The sequence below is a fragment of the Anopheles nili genome, chromosome 3, assembly GCF_943737925.1.
Source record: "Anopheles nili chromosome 3, idAnoNiliSN_F5_01, whole genome shotgun sequence".
Lineage (NCBI taxonomy): Eukaryota > Metazoa > Arthropoda > Insecta > Diptera > Culicidae > Anopheles > Anopheles nili.
In genome coordinates, this window is record NC_071292.1 from 48,163,814 (window position 1) to 48,184,967 (window position 21,154).

The 21,154-nt window shown below is 44.7% G+C and overlaps 2 protein-coding genes across 2 annotated transcripts in view; both read right to left on the reverse strand.

The window, feature by feature from the left end:
• Positions 1–2,024, reverse strand: part of LOC128725345 (uncharacterized) — a 35,593-nt gene extending 33,569 nt beyond the window's left edge. Inside the window, exon 1 of the mRNA XM_053819080.1 lies at positions 1,948–2,024. Coding sequence (XP_053675055.1) covers positions 1,948–2,024 — 77 coding nt within the window. The remainder of the gene's footprint in view (positions 1–1,947) is intronic.
• Positions 2,025–15,610: 13,586 nt separating this feature from the next.
• LOC128727649 (transcription factor 25) lies at positions 15,611–21,006 on the reverse strand. The gene is made up of 5 exons (XM_053821580.1): positions 20,772–21,006; positions 20,149–20,579; positions 18,723–19,772; positions 18,485–18,637; positions 15,611–18,412 (listed from the first exon to the last, which is right to left on the reverse strand). The coding sequence occupies exons 1-5, from the start codon at positions 20,931–20,933 to the stop codon at positions 18,034–18,036; spliced, it is 2,175 nt and encodes a 724-aa protein (XP_053677555.1). The 5' UTR covers positions 20,934–21,006; the 3' UTR covers positions 15,611–18,033.
• Positions 21,007–21,154: the final 148 nt, after the last annotated feature.

The following is a 21,154-nucleotide window of genomic DNA, read 5'->3' on the forward strand; positions in this document are numbered from 1 at the left end:
CGTGCGTTGACCGCATTTCCACGGACGCATGCCAAGCGGAACAGAAACAGCAAACAATTCCACGCCAACGGACGAGTTTTTGCTCTCCTTTACGTGCTCGGTAGCGGCTATCGGGATCAAATATTTACCAACCCACTGAAGCCCCAGTCCGGTACAACGACCCGGAAATGTCAAAACGCGGCCAACGCGGGCAACCCGATCGTTTCGGGCAAATGGCCAACCAAGCGGCTCGCTCCCCGTAGGCTAGCTGACCAGCCAGGCCACTGACTGATTGATGGTCGTGGTCGTGGTACGATGAATCAAAGTCAAATTACGATCCATCCAAGTGGGGCACCGGCTTGAAGAAATGAGCTCCTTGCTTTTCTTCCCAACCCCAACACGTGTCGGGATTGAGGAGCGAAAAAAAAGAAACGATAATTTGAAGCAAGCCTACCATGTTGCAAAAGGCGAAGGAACAACGCTAATGCTGCTGTCACGCGAGGGTAAAATTCGATTACCGTATCCCTTCGTACACCCGTGTGCTGCTGAAATTGCTAGCCATCGTCATCTTCGAAGCGACCCCAAAAGCACAAAGATTCCAATCAACCCAGGCGTGGAGTAACGCCAGCGATCTAAAGCGAACGGAGCAATTTGTTTCATCGTATCGATTAATTTGCAGCGAAATCAGCCACGTGCAGTTGCTCACATGGATCCGGGCCTAAAGTGGTCTAGCCGTTGCCGTATCCATTATGCAGCTGCTTCATTAAAGTGCTTCGTTGCAAAGTCGCGAAAGGGAACGCGGGATCCCTTTGCTACGCTTCGCGCACCCGGGAAACATTTTCCTCGTTACTGGGGCAGGGAGAAGGAATTTAATTGTAATTAGATATTGCCACCGGGTGAAATGGCAATCGATTGAAACCGGAATGAAGTTACTGCGAAAACGAGTCGAGTGCTTTTGCGCCCTGAGGACTTGCGAGTTGGTTGGTGTTTCAAGGATGATGAGTGGATAAGGGATGGATCAGGCAGGAGCATAATTTAGATTCAATGTTCGCCGTATTGGAAAATCAATCACTAACCAGCGTAGTTCGTTTTGATGTTGAATGCATTCAAATCAAACGAGGAGATGCTAAGATGTTTCAATATAACTTTTTATTATAATAATTTTTATTATAATTCCCATTTCGTTTAAACCTTTCTTTAGTAGTCTATTTTTTATTCGATAGAATGTTCTTTATCCCTTCAAAATAATAAAAAATCATGTACGTAAAATATTCTTTCTGTCAATATTTTCTCCCTTAATTTGGTTTCAGCGAATGTGAAATGGTAATCTCTTCTGTAACGAATTGATTATACAAAGTGACGAAATGTCATTTTACAAACAACAAAAAACACAAAGGCAGCGAGAAGGCAGTTTTGGATTGAATAATTTCCCCCACAAAAAAAAAGAAGGATGCCTCATTTTGTATTAAAATGAGCCAGAGAACTCATCCAACTCGAAACAACCATCCCAACCGGAACAAGTGATAAAACAAAATAAAGGCTTTCAGTGATTTCCAGGCGTTGTTCCATTTGCATAATTGAAATAAATTAAACGTGCTTTGATTCGTGGAAGTGTTTTACCCGTTTTAACCGAACCCAGCATCGACGCTCTACCGCCTTTACTTTCGTCCTTCCGTTTAAGCCGTCTAAGGATGACAATGCAAGCTTGAAACTTTGGGCAAGTCAAATTGTCAAGTCAAAACAAAAAGAAACCACTCTTGCGAGCTGTTATCTGGCGTGTGATTTAAAATACCGCCCCAAACGTGCCCGTCGTCGTGAACCGTGAACGAAAATGATAAAAAGAAACTCCCGCCAAATGGTCCGCACTTGAAGTGGGATGAATAAACGCATTCGCACCTAATCCTGGCTGAAAAAACAGCAACAAAAAAAAAAGCACCCGCGTAAAGCGCAGCTTTTGCGTTAACTTACCCGCGCTGGAACAGATCCACGTTGTAGAATTTGTACAGTTCGACCGCGAACTCGACCGTCGCCTGAAGATCGGCCATAATCCCGCGATTAGCTGCAGCGCCCTTTCACCCACGGTGGGTGGGCAGCAAGGAATGGGATAAATTTTACACACCGACGGCCTGCACTCGCCACATCTAACACAGGCGCACAAACGTACACACTTACACACTGACGTAAACACCGGCGAACAAATGCCGCGGAATGGATATGAATAAAATAGCACCACGCGCGCGCACTCTGACACGCGCTGGAGCGAAGCAGACACTATCGTGAACACACGCACAAACACACACACAAACGTACGCTCCTCCACCGAGCACGTTGGGGTTTCCCCCCCAGCGGTTCCAGCACACCGAAAAAGTTCACCCACAGCCTCGTTTTCCACACTTAAATCTCTTCCGTTTCCATTTTCCGGCTTTTCCTACGCTCACGCGGGCAGGGAGTATCACTTACGCACGGGCTGGCTCGGTTGTGGTCCGTTGTTTTTTGCCCTCACGCGCTCACTCGAAACGAAAAATAACGACGTGAAGAAAGAAAAGCCCCCACCGAACCGCGAACCTAAACCACCCCTTTTTGGGGGCTGTTTTTGTGTACAAGAGCGCCCTACAAGAAGGGCCCGGCGTTTAGCGTTTCAAGTGTCTGACCGCCACGCTCCCTTCCGGTCGGCCACCGTTGGCACACGTTGGCCTTCGACCAGTCCATAGCGTGCGGAAAACTGCGTCGTGGAAATTGCTTTTTCCCAGCCAAATCAAGGGGTCACTGCATCTCGCGGCGTGCTATGAAAATTAGGTGACGACGTGTAAATTGGGCCCACTATCGGGTGTTTGGAACCAAAACGAACTGACTCGAGGGTCTATGGTACATTTTTCCGTTCGTTTCACTGACGGGCTGCTTTTTTTCGGTGTTGGTGTTTTTTGATTGCACTTTTAACAATTCGAACAAATGCCTAGTAAAAAAGCGAACCCTGAGTCCCGCTGAATGGGTGTTTGAGCTGTAGAGAAAGAGTAACAGTTGGGGTTAACGAGATTTCAAATAAAAAGCGTGATAAAACTATCTCGTGACCTGGCAAAAAGTATATTTCCACCACACTCACACACACACACACACATTCACACGCTTAGTACCTGCACCGAGAGCGACACAATCATCGCTTGCCTCGATCGCCTGCCGGTGCAATAACTTCGAAGCACGAGCACGTCCCAGAAACCGGTGGGCGGATGATTTAAACAATCGCAGTAAATCTCGCATCAAAGCAGCCGCAGGACACAAGCGGTCGCTGTGGTGTGCGCGCGGTCGGTTAGGACTTTTCCTTCTTCCTAGCGCCACCAGGAAGCAGGCGGCATCCTTTCGTGCACTGGCATCTCAAACCACACTAACCACTCTGCGCCCTGAGCCGAGCGCTTTCATCGGGGCCATAAAAATTTCCTTTCTCCATCATCTTTCTTTCGAGGACTTCCGACTTTGGGTGGGTGAATAAGATAGTCGAGCGGGGAGTGTGGAAAAATGGAAAAAAAAGCAAGACAACACACAAAATAGAGCTCTCATCCTTCCTTCAACGCGAATTCCGACGATGCTATCGACACCGAGGTGGTGGCAGAAACGGACTGACAGCAGGACAGCAAACGATGGGCTTCCCTTCCGGTTCCCTTTTTTCTCCCACCGGTACTTCCTGCTTCAATTATCACTCCCGTGCTCTTTCCCGCACCATCTCTTGAGCATTTACTGTTTCGTCCGGCACTGCCGGGACTGAAATCGTGTTCGCGCTTTGGCTCACTTTCCTCCCAACCACGTGCTGAAGTCCGACGTTTTCCCGCCCCGGAAGTGCGCGGGAAATCGTGGCGGGAAACGCTTGGGCGAAGACGTTCGTGCTTCACTTTACTGCTCTCGACACCCGGCTTCCGAGGCTCGGGTTCTCGCAGTGAGAACCACTCGAGATGGTCAGTAATATTTGTGATTTCTTGCAGGCGAGTGTTTTTTTTTCTGTTGTGCTTCTCGCGTTCATGTCCTATCTATCCGATCCGATCGGCTGTCCGGTCTGATCCCGCCGCTTTCCCGAACGAGGATTTTCCGGAATTGAATTCCCGAGCGTTTCCGCTTTTGTCCGGTTGCTTTTATTTATTTCCTTCCGGCCGTTGGCCCGGTCTCCCGGGTGGCACATGTGCTATCGGCACTTCCGAAGCCGAAGGAATTATCATTCCTGCGGTGAAAAGTTTTTCCAATTTTTTTTGTTGCTTCCCTCCGACGGGAGAGTGATTGAGACATTTATTGCAGCGGTGCTGGGGCTGGTGGCGGGGTAAGCGGAGCTTTTGCTTCCCCGTGAGATGTGTTGACAGTAATTGCTCGACGATATCGAGCCCAGCAAGAAAGCAGGGAATTCCAACCCTCGATGGTGGATGGGAGGGTAACAGGACGGAAGGCAGAGCGTGGTGAGGAGACGTCTCGATGGCTGAGCAATTTTTCCAAGACGCGACACAGCCATTGGTATTGATTTTTCCTCTTATTAGCTGTTATTTACAGGCTCGCGCAAACGATGCAAGGCTTTTGTTCAAGCGCTTTAATCTTCTTTCGCGGAATATAAACAGAGCCTGGTGTACCGAATTCACATAAACGTCGGTAGGCGTTTACAGGTCGTTCATCGGCATTTCCAGCTTGGATGGTGGAATTAAAGGTATACAAAAGCCCTGGTAAACATAGTGCTTATGTCAAATAGGAATACAAAAGCAGCTCCGATGAACGATCCGTAAATGAAGTGAAAATATTGATGGAAACACGGAGCCTAAATTTGACAATCCATACACATGTAAATAAACACAAACCAAGGATACAAACGTAAAATTCATTACCTTATACCAAGTTGTGCTAAAGTTTGAGTAAACGATCAAAATTAAAAAAAATGAATAAAGGTATAAACACGCTTATTATTTACGAAGTTTCGAAAACCTCTCAGTAATATTTATGAAAGGCGTCTAACAAATTCTTTCGCCAAATTGTCCTTTTTCTGACGCAAATCCACAAATTCCGAAATCATGAATTTATTTGTTTGAGCTGTAGCTTTCAATCATCTTCCTGGAACGATGTCTATGTTTCGAAAATATGCTCTACTAGCGATACAAATAGGGTATTTTATTTCATATCCATGATTCGTAGAAGATTGCTCCTTCGCTACAGAAAAAAAAATTAACACAAAGTCACGAGAGAGACAATTTCATTTCCCTCGAATCTTCGGCTCAACTATGACGTCATACAACTATGCTGCTTACATCGAGCCCTTTAAAGGTTCGGCTTAGTATTGAAATATGGCAAAGAAAATTGCTTTTCATGTTGCCTCTTTATTACGGCGAGACCGTTCAGCTTGGCTTGGGATCCGGAGCGCGTGGGAAGCAAACAAAATCCGAGGAAAAAAAACACGTCTACTTCCGCTACCCTTACTTCTCCTGTCCAACTCTGCGCTTGGTTTCTTTGGGCAGTTCAATAAATGGCCATCTATCCCGAGCGCAAATATGCTTCGCCTTACGTTCCCCACAACCATCAAATCCTTCAAATTCATCCATCATTGCACCGCCGGGTCTTCCTTTTGCGCCGACACCCGCTAGCCGAGACTCCATTCCCTTCTTGGGTCGATTGAATCAAACGTGCAGGTTTATAAACCGACCCTATCGCCTTGAAATTCTCATCCCACGATGCTCCATCAACACGATTCGGTCTTCTTCCATACGTACAATAGGCCTCGGAAAGCTTGCGTTATGAAATATGTGCCCATACACCGACCTAATGCTGCTCTCGTGCGCTTATCATCCGCGCAGATAATCGGGATGTATGTTTACCGAAAAGGTATTATGAATAATGATGAAATATTGCCGCAGGAAAATAAAAATACGCATCGATATTCCCTTCGTAAAATGAATGCAGCAAGTAACTACAGAGCAATGGTCTTCCAGCGCTTTACTCCTTCTCCATTGGCTTTATTCTTCCGTTTCCAATTCATTTCTATTCCATTTGCTGTTTAAAAAATCCGACTGGCAATGTGCCACGACCCTCTGGGTGCCATCAGACGGCTACGATGCAGCAGATTTTTGAAGAAGGTCTTCCTGTCCCGATGAAATGAATTCAATTACCGTTAACAGGCAGCACACTACATATTCATGACTCTGGCGCTCGGTTGTGTGGAACCTTCGCCCGTCCGATGCACTATTCTTTGAGCGCAAATCGATGAAAACTTTTGCATTTTCCTTGGCTCAATTAGGCGCCAGTGGAAACTTTCGCAGCCAATGCAGGTAGAATCGTTCGTTTCGGTCAACTATGAAGGCAGGGAAGCGAAGACTTTCACCATCGAGGCCAAATGTTGGACGATGAGATGAGCGAGACACCGGTGGTGTGAGTCGAGTAGAACGAAACGAACCGAAAGTTGGTGGGCGGTTCAGGTGCATAATTCGACTCAATTTATGCATTGCGAAAGAATAAACCCTCTTGGTAGCACTTTGGGCTGCTGAATGGGATTTCATTACGTTTGTTGACACATTTTTATCATTTGTTTAACAAAAGTATTAATTTATTATACAATTTTACAAGCATCAAGCTATTAGATTCTCTGTTCCAGCTCGAAATTTTTTATCGTTTTTCACAAATTTGAGGCAATTTGATTAAATATGGCAATAGTGCTTCACTTAAAAATGGGTTAAAATCATTTATCGAAAGTAAGTGGCTAGAATTGTGGATCGATGTCTACAATCTCCGCATCGAGTTGAATTTATTGCGAGCATATATCTTCAATCTCCCTCTAGGACGACCGCTCTTGGGCCAATTTCGTCCTTGCCGCTCACCCACAGGCTGGTTAAAACCGTAATAACTCTTCCACATCTGTCGTTTCGGCACAGAGCATTTTTTGCCGCACCTTTTCATTCATCACACACAACGCCCGTCTGGTTCCGTGCAATTTTTTCACCCTATACAACTCCGGTCTGCTTCTGCGATCAGGGCGATAGTTCATTGTTTCGCGTTTCGCAATTTGTATTAATAGGCAAACAAGTCGAGTGTGTACGCGCGTTCTATATTTAGCACCACACCGGGCTAGTGGTACGCGCGTTGTCTTTCAAAGAGCGAATGGCAATATTTGAAGTTGAAATGCCAATTTTTTCGTTTTACTTTTTTGCTCCCAGCACCGTATCCCTGGGCGGGCGCATGCTCGATTTGCATGTGCTCTTACCATGCCCATTCGTGCACTGGATCGTAGCCACGTTCTGCCCACCCGGTGCTCTGCTCGGTTATTTGTGTGTTAACATAGCATGTTGGTAGTGCAGATTGGATTGTTTTCCCCCTCCTATACCCGTTCGAGACAACCGACAAAAGAAAAAAGCAAAATAAATCAGAATTGCACCAAAACAACGCATACTTGTGCTTAATAGGTAAACTGGCACGGAGAGAATGTGACTTTGCAGAAAGATAGTACGTTGCTGTAGGGATCGGAAAATGAAAATGCAAGAAGAAACGAACTAAAAAATGATAAGGAATAAAAAGACCGAGCACAAACAAAAATCCCAATTCGTACAAATTGTTCTCAATCGAACGACTTTCCACAGCAGATGAGAACCAATCAGCTCATTCTGGCACTCCGATTGAAATGCACCACAAAAAACAGACATGCATACATTTTAGTCTGTTTTGGGATACTGGAGAAAGTTTCATGTTAAGTGAGCCATCAAAAAATGTTGAATGATGAATTCGAATAGGATTTTGTTTATCAATAAACGTATCAATGAAATATGACCAATTATTAAATTCATACGAAATACTGGGCGTCTCCATTATATTGATGTTTTTATTAGCTAACACATTTTGTTGTTTCATTTTTTTTAAATTAATTTCCCGATTGAAATTTGATCAAACAAAAACGAAATGAAATACGAGAAATTTGCAAACTCATGCAAAATACTGGGCGTCTCCATTATATTGATGTTTTTCTAACTAAGATTTTATATAGTTTTATTTATTTATTTTTAGTAAATTTCAGTGGTAAATTTTGAAACAATAGAAAATTTTTTCATTGTTCAATCTCAAAATCTCAAACTCGTATGAAACACTGGGCGTCTCCATTGTATTGATGTTTCTATAGCCATACTACATTCATACTTTTTTCTTCTGTCCGTTATTACAAATCTTCAACTCATCCTCAAGTATTGTAAATAATATGATAAAATACAAAAGAAACAAGCAACAAATCTGTATTTGCAAACTAAATCCCTATATTTCGATTGGCCAATAAAGCCGTAAGGCGTCTCCATCATACATGGCATAACAATTCCTTTACAAATAGTGACCTCCATCTAACTATCGTTACTATCACCGCTATCGGAAACTATCGTTGGTCGATTTTTATCCAATTCCAAAGGGTGATCTAATTAATATCATAGCCAGAAACTCGAAGCAAACTTTGCTAAGATGTAGTTTCTGCATCGCATTATCATATCCAATTATACTCCCCAGCAAACATGCCTCGTCCCTCTCTCACTCTCTCTCTCTCTTTTTCTCTCTCTCATTCTTTCTTGCTGTCTCATCCTCTCCACCCTTCTCTTTTGAGCGTCTTCTCCCACGAACCTCACACTGTGCATTTGACCTTTTGCTCTTTCGTTACCGGCTGTGGGCTGAGTATAGCCACCCGGTGGGTGGCACGCCCGAGCGCATGGCAAAATTCATTCAACTCTCATTACACCACCACCAAACCGAACAACAAACCGACCGTACGATTCCGTACAAACCGACGAGCGCAGAGCACCGGAGCCAAACCGAACTTTGGGGGCTACCAGGCGAGGGCAGTAAATAATCCGGGCTGTTCACCCCCACCCTATCGACTGGGGTGCACGCGAGTTGCTGTTTGTCTCCCGAGGCATCAGCTGTCCTGGCTGGAGCTCGCTCACACCAGAGGCCTCACCGAGGCGCTCTTCCTAATGAAAACGGGCGCACATGAGCACTAAAGGGATGGTTCCGCTCGCATCTCGTGTGCTTCATTGGCATCAGACGACCGAAGGGCTGACCGAGGCGCTGAAGAAGCTCGAGCAAAGGCTCGTTTCATCACTCACGCTAACAACCACCGGCACCGGTAGAGCCGGTAGAGCAGAGCGGGCACGCGCGGAGAGAATCCACCAAAACCGTTCAACTCGACGAAAGTCAATCTCTCTCTTTCTCACGCTCACTCTCACGCCTTTCGTTCGCTCTCTTTTCCGTGAAAAAGATAAATCAGCGGTAAATCAACTGCTTTTTGATGGATTTTTCCACCCTGAATACGATTAGTTGAAGTGCTGTTGGTACCGTTCGGAGGCTCATTGCTTCTCACCAGCACTAGAACCGTGAAGGGCGTCATGCGCCAGGTAAGAAAGTGCCAGCGGCCAAACAAATATTGGCACACAAAATGCTTTAGGCGTGTTTTATTCCTCCACTTCGTGCTTCGTTATTTCGCGAATAATTGTAATTACAACGGCCATTCATCGGCGAGCAAGCGTAACGGACGGACACAATCCAATAATGTGTCCTCCGGTGCGTCAATAAACCATCCCACTCGCAGAGAAAAAAGGCGGCGCACCTGTTTCCCACGGGGCACCAGGCGCCTCCATCCGGACGGTGCGGTTCGGTCGGACCGTTGCAAAGCAAATAAAAAACAAAACCACGTTCACGTTCTACCACCGTGCCGAACTCGAGAGTCCAGGACGTGCTGGGTGGAACAAACGGGAAGGAATAATTTATTAGGCCTTGTTATTCTGCTCGCACACACTCACTCCGGGTGGCGATGGCGCGAATGGCATTCACCTTTGGCATTTCCCAAAAAACCGAACCTCGGCCGAGAGCCCCTCGAGGGAGTAGGTTTTTTTTTCATGCTACTCGTCCTGGAGATGTGATTCGGAGCGAAGAAACCGAAACCCCTGCTGCTTTATCACGCGTGATTGCGAAAACGCCGCGTACGGTGGGCGCAAATGGTGGAAAGAGATCGAACTGAAAAACCGTTTTCCTTCCCACTGCAAGGATTACCAGCCTAAGCGTACTGCGGGAATGTCCTTGCAGTGCTTAAAATGGACAATGCGTCGAGTTGTTTGCTTTCATTCGGTAGAGACGTTTGAGAGCGCTGTAAGTGATACTCGAACACGATCTTTTCGTCTTTAAGCGACCCAAAAAGGACACCTGTGCTCAACCGTCGTCGTCGGTCGTCATGATGGAGAAAGCCAGTTGCAGCAGACACACAGGTCGGGTGATCCAGGCACACCTTGAACGCGAGATAAGAGATTCGAATTATCGACACACACACACAGACATGGGCACGTGGGCACACACAGCGTTTCTCACAGACATGCACGATCGCACCAGTACATGCGTCGTCGCGGGAATAGAATGCCCTTCTTGGGGTTGTTTCATGCGTGCGTTTCGGTTGGTGCCTCACCCTTTTTCACTGTTTGCTTCGATTCACCGAAACGCACATGCACGGTTCGTAACGTTGTACAGGTTGTTCCAACGGTCGAATCCCGCACGGAGTGGGGGAGCGATTTTATCACTTTATCACACAACTGTCAAACAGGCACGGCCACGGTTAGTTCGGTCGATCCGACCAAACCAACGGACAGATGCGCGCCGTGGGATGGTTCGACCACAAAAACTTTACCGAGCCCAACCCAACTGCCCGCTGCTTTTCTTGTGGTCGTTCCGCGGTGGTTTTGTAGCACTTGTGGAGATGGTGGAGAGAAGGGAAGGAGACACACACACATACACACACACAACAGGCGTTCACTTTTTCCTTCCTCGTTAGTTTCGTTTCACTCAACCACATCACATCGGTCACAATGAATGGTGTGTCCCACGCGACACTAAAATACTCCGCAGTGTGGTTGCGCCTTTCTCGAATGGTGCCTCGTGGGGTGGAAAAAAAATCCTGCCAAACTTTCCACGGCACTCGATCACCAGTTGGTGAGGGATGGAAAGGGTGGTGATAAATAGGGAGGGGCTGGGAGGGGTTCGGAAAAAAGTGTATGCTCGAGCAAACCTCGCTGGCAGACGACCCGACGGTACCGCAACGGCGGAAGGTTACTCGCTGTCTGGCACCAGCGTACCGACCGCATGATCCCGAGTGTCGAGGAAATTTTCCTTCCAATTTTCTCTCGCTCGCTGCACGCGCGTTCTCGCTCACCCTCACACACCAACCCACACGCATGCCGAAATGCTCCCGCATAATACTGCCCGTGCTGGTGACCCGCCCGTTCATGGACCGAGAGACAGAGAGAGAGAGTAAGAGAAAGAGAGAAAAACGCCGTGAGCGTACACGCACTCTGGGAAAACGCACATCGCACCGAACGGGATATTTCATGAGTTTGGCGCTTTTCATAGTGAGCGGTGACTGACCTCTGGATGAGAACGAAGTGAGAGTGTCTGCTCAGCTACGCACTGCTGTGCTCAGTGAGAACGTGAGAGTGGCGTGAGTTGCGTGTGAGCCGGTGAACGAGAACGGCTGAACTATCGCCTCACGGTGAGCAACGAGCAACGGCTGTGTTGTTTTCGTTCGGCTGTCAGTATTTAATTGATGGATTGTTGGATGTCCTCTCATCGGTTGTCATCACGTCGGGGCGGTCGAAGTGCGGCAGGAAAGAGCTGGTGAGGAGACGCTGGTTCAAGTGGTTGATTTTTTGCTAGTTTTCTCTTTTCAAGGGAGCCGATTGAGGAGTATTCGCTTGGTCTAGTAAGCTGATACCTTAGTTAATAGTTGCAAACGGTTCCATCAAAATTCGAATTAATCTGATGTTAATTCCCTGATTTACTATAATACAAGATTTTTGATCTCATGTTACAGTTGAAAACTCTTTTGTAATAATGAAAGGTAACAATAACACCTTCAATAACGCTGTTTCAGTGTAAATAGTATATCTCATAGATAAGTAACTTTATGTACTGTATTTCCACGTGTGTACAAACTTTAATTGCCACTTTTATAAAGCCTTTTTCAAATAAGGACTATGTAACTTGAATAATTCATTCATGCAAGAATTTTTCTTCAAGATTTAAGGCGTTTTATAAGCTCAATATTTACATAGAACAGACAAAAGCAACTGCAAAGGATACAAATTGCATGAGCTAGAGTAGAGTTGCAGCCTATTAGAATACGCTAAAAATCTTCCATTCATGCGACACACCACATATGTTCTTGGCACTTGATAAAGCAAAATAATAATCTCTGCCACAGCCGGTGTGCTACTGCGCTTACCAAATCCAATAGAAATCGGGTCCCTCCTGGCGGCTCGTGATCAATTAACCGCCCGTAGCTCGTTAATACTAATTTACATTCTTACCAGCACGTCTTTAGAGCGCAATAAATAAAGGCAACATAACGCCATGACACCGATGTGACCCAGCTCGCGCGCTCGTCAAATCAACGAGATGTCCCTTATCCCTCCCGGGGGTGAACTCGAGCTTGCCGGCTTTTTGACAAACGCTACACCGGCATCATGTCGATTTTCACCTCGACATCTTGTTCCCGACTGGGCGAGGGCATAAAGAAGAACGGGAGAACGAGAGTGAGTGAGAAAAAAAAAAGATCCCTCCTACCTATTATAATACACGGTAGATGTTCGGCGTCGCGGCAAGCCGAGCCGGTTGATGAGAATGATGCGTACCTCATAACGATAAACGCAAACAGCCCGCCCACTCCCACCTTTTTATCTCTTCCCTGTTACCACCTTTCCATCGTGTGCCACCCCACGGCCGCCCTTAGCTGCTTAAAATAGAAAATTAATTGAATTCAAGCCACGTCCGGCACGCGGACTCAAGCAGCCGCGAGCAGTTTTCCCGCGCAAAAGGCACGCTCGCGAACGGTGGGTCTCTCGCCTTGGGGGTGAGTTCTTCTTTTCGCTTTCTTTTTGTTTTCGCCCCATCATATTTTCTTCACATTCGTCTGCCTGCCGCCACGGGGTTTGATCGCGAAAATAATTCCAGTCTTGTGCCCGCGGCGTGCTTTGATTCGTATTACTTTGCTCACTTTGATACAATTTTGCTATTCTATTTATCCAGCTCCCGGCGTTGCGGCTCGATCCCTGACTATCACTGGCTTCCGACTGATCCATTGCGGAGAAAGGGATGATAGGATCGCCGCCAAATTAAATGCGTAAAAAACGCACCCGAAACATACACACGCAGACGCACAGTCCCAAGCAAGGGTGTGAATTAGCGGGAAAGTGGCGAGAGGGTGGCGAGTGGGGCAAAAAAATCTAATCTCCGGTATGAGAACAACCCCCGGAAGGTCCTTTGCGAAGGGGAGGGAGACAAGGATCCGTATTTGGGCGGCACTTTTCCGAGCGAGCGCGCGAAGTAAGTTGAAATTAATTTCAAATTTAAATTGATCAAATAAAACCAATTTCGGCCCTTTTTACGCCTTCCCCCAACCACGCCTCTACGTGCTTCTCATACTTCCAGTTGCCCTTGGAGGCCGCTTGACCGGTTAGTGAGCTGGGAATTCGGCTTACGATTCGAGCGATTTCATACGAAGGCCAACTGGAATGAGTCGCTGCGCTAACCAGCGTCTTGCAGACGCGTTTTCAGAAGGGAAATGGTGGTCCATTTTCCGGCATGAAACCGAACCGTGGCCAGCCCGTGGGCGTTCGTCGATATTTGATGATTTTTATGACAGCATTCGCTTCGGCAGTTTGCGCTCGATTCGCTCGATTTGAGCGCGCGTTTGGACTCGAGAAGAGGCGGCGAAAAACGAGAGAACAAACAAATGCCTTTTTCGCTGTTGTTTCTTTTCTTTTTCATATTTTCAATCGAATAAAGACAATTGGATGGTTTGATACGTTCATTAGCGCCTTCGTTTGAAGTTGGAGACAGCATTGTGCAAACCAGAACAGCCTTACTGGTTTATTTTGCTCACATTGGTTATTTTTTAGCATATTTGTTGGATAGAAGATCTATTTGAAAAAAATTTAAAAAAAAAACATACACTAGATTAAACTTATAACTTTCAAGAGATTGAAAAGGTATTGGATATTAAGGAAAAGAAAATAAACAATTGCCAACTCAGTAAATTCAACTCAATTTAGTAATTTTATTGATCACCTCGATTTACTCCATAATATATGTATAAAAGGCAATAATGTATACATGGTATACATGCCTTCAAATAGTTCAATTTGAGAATGTTCTAGGACACGTTATTATTTATTATTGCATACCTCAAGACATTACTAACGTCGTTATAAGCGATTAAGATACTAGAAAATGAAGCAATTCTGTGACATCATATAACAGCATCGTGGACCATATGCATTAGATGCTAGTTTTTGAATGCATTTTAAACGCTACGATATCTCCTTCCCGCACGATAACCTTTGAGCTCTCGTTAACATAATGTCAAGGCCATCTAGGATAGTTTTCACTGCTCACAGATACAAACGCTACCGCCCTATAAGAGTGTGATAGAGATACTAACAGTAAACAAACGGAAAAAGAGTGGGCGAGAGAGGGAGATGTTTAAAAAGGACTATGAGATAATTTCCTCATTTGAATTTTCCAAACCCTTTGTGGGAATTCGCTCCAGTCCTGGTTATGACAAAGATGGTTATTTTGGTATTTTTCTTCGTATGTATTATTGTTTTCGAGTACATTGACTAGTTTGAATGTGTTTCAAACAACTTTATTCCTACTGTTTTATGTTAGTATTATTTTAAATACTGAAAAAGTTTTCGAATATTTTTGTTCCTTCGTTTTCTTCCTTTGGTTCCACATTATTCTTGCAAATTGTACATATTTTTCAGTCCTTTGGTCCATTCACATTTTTCGTCCTCTTTCTTTTCCCCAATATTTTTTCATTCCTTGCATAACTAAAAAACCATAGCGAACATTGGCGGTAACAATCGTTCCACGTTTTAAATGTTAGTACGTTTACGCTTCCACACTCAATTTTCGCCTTCTCACATGCCGCCGGTGCTTAAAATTAAGTGCCATCATTACTGACAAACAAATTCACCTCCAGCAACTCTACCGTTCCATTTTTCACACCCGCTTTCGGTCCCATTGGCTTATTATGATATTATGAAACCGTTTGCATCGACAGCCCGTTCGGTGGCCCGTGTAAAACACTTGCTCACTTTAGAACGGTGAGCGTTTGGCAAACAGTTGAACGCGCGAACCTGCTCCAGCCACCGTATCCTGGCGCCATAAACCACGACCCGGGAGCTAATGAGATACGGTCTCGACCCGCGGAAGGGGCGCTGTATCGGCGGAGAGTGAAAATTAATGGAATGTTTGTTTAATCATGATGACGGTGCTCGCGATGGTGATGGCAATGATACAGATGATGGTGATGATGATGAGGATAGCAGGCGATGATGGCAGGCATCGAGCCTTCGGGGCATTCAATCAATGGCGATGGCACGTACGGCATTTATGGAATGATAATGTGGCTCCGTCTCCAATTTGTGAAACTTTCGCCTCCATGAATATGTAATTATGTCCACAGATTATCTCACCGGGATTTTTCCATTTTTTTCTTTCAATTTTTTCCTCCATTCTGTTTTTACAGGCATCCCTTTGGGATTAATGACGGTTGGGATGAGATCATTACGGAAACTACATTATAGTACGCAAAATACAATTTATTGTGACATTTTTCTGCATAATTGAATACTTGCATACATGACGAGGTGAGATGCCCCATCGCGGTTTATCGTTCAAAGTAATCGTTTGTAGTTACCGTTTTTGAACTATATACTTACCAAATATTTTTTCTAGTAGTTTGACTCAACAGAAATATAGTCGTTTTGTAGAAATACCACCTGTTTATCATAGTTTGCAGAAAAGTAGGTATGCGTTTTATTAATTCTCTAATGTAAGAGAGAAGGTGCGTATTCCCTGGGGGGTAGTAGTCATTGTATATGACATTTATAATACGCTTAAATTCGGCTGAATACTTTCAGCTACAACAGCCGCTATACGTGAATGAATGTTTGTGTGTATATTTTTTTTTAATTCCGTTTCGTAATATTGCCTGCATCTCGAATCCATTCCTTCGTGTAGTTGCATAATTCTACGCATGAAACACATAATTTTGCAATCATTCTCAACCACACTCTTCGGCACACTCTTGTCGGTACTCCACATATTTGGCTCTAGTGTTTGATTTTAAATGTGTTTTATTGAAATAGCCTAAATCGTATTGAATGCCCTATCGATTCTAAAACATTTTCACTGTTATTCCGCCAACGTGGTCGATAGTATTTTTGCCCCTGCATTACGATGTTGAATTAGTGTTAGAATTCTTTTCGTTTTTGCTATCGTTTGTTATCATCTCCTAAGCGCATTGTACCTATGTGTACGTCGCAATATTTAACTAATTTTGCGAGTCTATGTTCATACTCTTGTTACCTTTGCTCTGAATTTGTTCTGCAGAGCTTTCCAGTTCCATTACGTTTTTCCATATATCTTGCTATGTTATTGATGCGTAGAAATTATTTTAGGAAAAATGCAAATGACAATCTATTTTGTTCACTTCGCTGCGTTACGCTTCAACCATTATAAATACTATCCTTTCCTTTTAATTTATTTTGCTGCAAAGCCACTTCATTACGTGTATTTAAATTTTCTTTTATCATAAGTACAACAAACTCACGGATCTATTATCGTACACGTTAATTTATGCACTGTTGCTAAGCTTTTACAAATGCCATTCATTGTTTTTAGAGCTTCGTTTTATAAACGGGTATATTTGAATACATTTTGCACAGGCAAATAATGTAGTGACGAAATAGTTGTACACAATTATTTTTTACGGAAGAAAATGGTATATTTTAAAAGTTTATTTTCATGTTCTGTTTCCATTTTTCATGCATACTAAACATAGGTTTATAAACTCCTTGGCGTTATAATATACAGAACATGACGATGCAAAGCGATTTTTCAAGTATAACAATTCAACAGCGATTTCCTTTCTCCCAGAAACCCATTTTTCCGAGGCAAAAAATTGTAACACACATTGTTTTTTATGCAACCTGTTAAGCTTTTGATTGCAAATCGTCCAACGTAATCTGAAAGCAAGCATCACTGACATACAAGAATTTTCTTTTCGAGGTGTCGTATCACCATACCGTACAATTTTATAGTTTGTTTTAACGTACATATGATTTCTAAATCAAATAAATTGTATAATAAAACATCGCTGTCCTGCCGTAACTTTCAAAGAGCTTTGAAAAAATAAATGTCAACAAATGTGTGCCAATGGAAAATGTACTATTTTAATATGAAACTAAAATCCAACCACCAAAAGAGCAAGGAAATACGAAATAAATACTACAGCATGGATCATTTTCCTTTGAGCCTATAAGCTATTTTTAAACTTGATTCAATCAATTCAAACAACAACAAAGAAAAAATGCCTAAAGTATGCGTACAATGTTCGTTATTCTTATTGACCCAACGGCCAGGTCCCGCCTCTACTTACTATTGAGTTTGTATGTCAACTGCTTTAAAACCAACAATGAAAATGCGGAATTGAATTAGAGCTTGATTGGAAATAGGAAAAAAAATGTTAGTTCGCAATAGCCTGAATACGATAGATATGTCAAGACTGGATGCAGTTACAGATTCAATGGTAGAATAGAAAAGACAAATCACAAGCATTCACAATATTGATAAACCGCGATAGAAAGACATCAAAAGCACATTGTTTGAAGTGATAAATCTGATTTCACACGCCAAACAAACCTATCCTACCAAGTGGCTTTAAGCTTCCTGTTTTTTTTTTGTTCAACAAAGTAATGCTGACCTGCAACAGCACACTGAACTAAAAGTGGCAGCAATAATGAAACTATTCGCTAATGACTAACTTTATCGGCCGTTGCCATTCCACAGCGCATATTTATATATGTATATATTTTTTTTCTTTTTTAAATGATTTATATTTGAACCAGCCATTAACCAGTGCGCTTTTTTACACTCACAAAGGACCCAGCCTGGTTGGAAATTTCATTATTCCGCTTAGATGACGCGGCGATATAGTCTTTTTGTTTTGCAACACTTCTCCTCACTGCACGCTTACGTCAGATAATCGTTTGGCTCATCTTCCTCAGTGCTTTCGGCCTCATCCACGTCGGCATCGTTTGGCCGCTCAAGCGCACGGATACCGGACAGAAATTCTCGCATAGCTTCCACGATCGTGTTAAGCGTGCTGCTGTAAGCATGCAGGCTCATGAGGTCTCGTTCGGCCCCGGCTACACCACCACCACCACCGCCACCAACAGCAGCTGGTCCAGCTTGTTGTCCATCTTGCACTTGGTTAATGCCAACATTCGCCTGTTGCGCCTGGGCTGGTGCACCAGGTTGTGGCTGAGCGCTGAAGCTTGGAAATAATGATTGGAAAAATAGATGCAACGGATCGTTCGATAAGCGTTGTCCGGTAGATGTCATCGTAGGCCTGCAACAAAAGGCGATTAATCAGAATGACAATTTAATAATATAGTTTCTACACCATCTAGTTTGCACTCACCTGGAATAGATATTAATGGAATCCAGCGGGGGCAGTGGATCGCACATTAGCACTGGTTCCGTTTCCTGTTTGATAAACTGGGCCAGCGGTACCTTTTCCTTGAAATCTGACAGCACGATATGACGTAATACTTGTCGAGGTGGATTAGCATACCTGTGGTGATGAAAAATTACTCGATTTGCAGTTTGCTGGCAAACATACACGTAAAATGCTTTAATGAACGCCAAAGCCAACGAACCTTTGACTCCTCTTGGTGGCATACTCTGCGACAACGTCCTCTTTGGCATCCACCCGATCCAACACCGTATTAACGTTACGCTCCAACCACGGTAGCAACTCTGTATCGCGCCACACTAGCTTTGAGCGGCACACGTACAGCGACATCAGCTGTTGAAGTGCCACCAATGCCTTATTGTACGCGCTAGGTCCAAAATAATTATGTCCCGCGACCCGGCTATCGGCTTGTATCGAGAGTTCATCCATCAGCGGGCGCAGAACACCGGGAAACATTAGCAGCGCATACTGAAGAGCCTTATCAGCGGCATCCGTGCGGTTCAGGTGAAAGAGAGCCATAGCGTATGAGTACGCCATGTTTGGCAACTGGGACAAATTGTTTGTAGCGTCCCACTCTTCAAACAGCGTGACGAGCCATTCGTACTGTTTGGCCCGGATTGCGTAATAATCGACAATCAGAATCATGGCAAGCGGATCGTTAACCGGGTCGAACGACAGTATCAGTTTGGCCACCTCCAGCGCAGTCCGGGAGCAAGCCCTTGATTCCAGGTGTTGAGAGTGCTTAAACAGCGAAATGAAAAGGGCACGGTTTTCCTGTCTGCGGTAGTCCAATCGACAGTTGCCCTGCGTCAGGCTAAACATGGTGTGAAAGGACGATTCGAGAGCCAGCAGCGCGTGCTCGATCAGCTCCGAAGCCATTGCGTGATCCTCGGACATTTTGCACAGTTCGCTCAACTGAATCAGCGAGTCAACGTGGTACGGATGCTGTTTGATGATGCGGATAATGTTTTCCGAGTCCATACTCTCGACGGCGTCGAGAAACTTTTGCTGCACCTGGCGATACGAAGGGCTGTGTTCAAACGCGAAATAAATGACATTTTTGTCAAAAACTGCCTTCGGGCCGGCAGTGGACGTCGAGGATCCTGGTTCAGGTGCTTGCACCAGATTCATGTAAATGCCCGACTTTCCAACGGGCGGCCAACTATCTTTCGGGTTCACCAAGTAGGTGGACTTAAGCATCCGCGATGCGCCACGCACATTACGCCGTTTATTTCTTTAAAAAAGAAAAACATACAAATTGATATTTGAAAGTGTAAGCACGTGTAACAATTACAATATAAATCACAATAAAACATTGATCGATAACGGACATTTTTCAAGATAAACCTCTAATAGACGAACGTGTTTACTTTTCGATTCCACCAAAACGTCTGCTGTGGTGTTGTCCAACGCCACAATAATTATTCTCAAAATCTGTGCACCGTAAAACTATTGCCAACAAAAGCTCTAATCATGTATGCGGCACATCATAGCAAAAAAAAGGTTTCAAACAAATAACAACCGCCTGTTGCACCGGCTTTCCAACACCACACCAGTGCTGCCAGCGTAACGATTATGCTGATGCACCCAACGAATACAAATATACTTACTGTTGATCGCCGACGACCTTGCTGCCAAACATGCGCTTCATTTCGTATTGCGGATTGAGATTTTTATGCTGCACATTCAGCAAGGATTTAGCGGTCAAACCCACAGCTACCTTGCCTTCAGCGCGAGCAAGGGCACCCTCGGTCGACCCCGGACGCACGTGGTGATGCTCAGAAACACGCGGAAAGTTGCCAAACAGCTTGTCCACCTCCTTCACCGTGCGCGTGAAGTCATCCTCAATATCGGCGTTATCCTCGCTGCTCCGGCGCGCCGAACTCGAGATGTATTTGCCCGTCTTTTTCTTCTTTTTCTTCTTGCGCTTTTTTGCCTCAGCCAGATGCACACTCACGGAACCGTCCGCTGCATCTTTTTCCGTTTCGTCGTTATCGTCCTCCTTGACTTCGCTCTCAGACAACGACTGTTGTTGGTTCAGCTGCGAGAGAACAAATGCAATGCAATCGGAGCAAGGAACAGGGAATAGCAATCGCATATTAAGGATGCGTTACGGAATTTCGATGAAAATAGAAAATATCAAATCAATTAAATCATGTACATGTATCGTAGGCTCAGTCGAGAATTCAATCCCGAAGAGCCCTTTCATCGTCCTCTACTGCCCAAACCGTACCAGATCGTATCGATTAATGTTGAGCTGCTTCTTGTTGTTGCGGTTCTGGCTGCTAGTGCTGTTGGTGTCGTAATCAGCATCACCACCGTCGGACACCTCATCGATTTGCTCCTTAATCTCCAGCTCATTGCCTTGCAGCTTGCGCAAAATTCGGTACGACATGGTGTGCTGTCAACATGCAACACGCAATCACACTACGAAGCCGCAAACCACGACCGCTATTCGCGCGATGCACACAAACTCTACGCAGCACACACGAGCTCACTCGCACACAATAGGGTTTTTCTTGTTTCTTTATCGACAGGTGGAAATGACACGCTGCACCCTTGTGGATGTGATGAACAGAAAATAGCTCTCAACAAAAAAGGCAATCACTTGCACGG

What these genes read in the sequence shown, in the direction of transcription:
- LOC128727649 (XM_053821580.1), bottom strand. Translation starts at nt 20,933, where the DNA reads ATGTCGTACCGAATTTTGCGCAAGCTGCAAGGCAATGAGCTGGAGATT. An exon ending in AAGGTCGTCGGCGATCAACA is followed by an intron (nt 19,773 to 20,148) that starts GTAAGTATATTT and finishes TCTTTTTTAAAG; the next exon opens with AAATAAACGGCGTAATGTGC. An exon ending in GCCACCAAGAGGAGTCAAAG is followed by an intron (nt 18,638 to 18,722) that starts GTTCGTTGGCTT and finishes TCATCACCACAG; the next exon opens with GTATGCTAATCCACCTCGAC.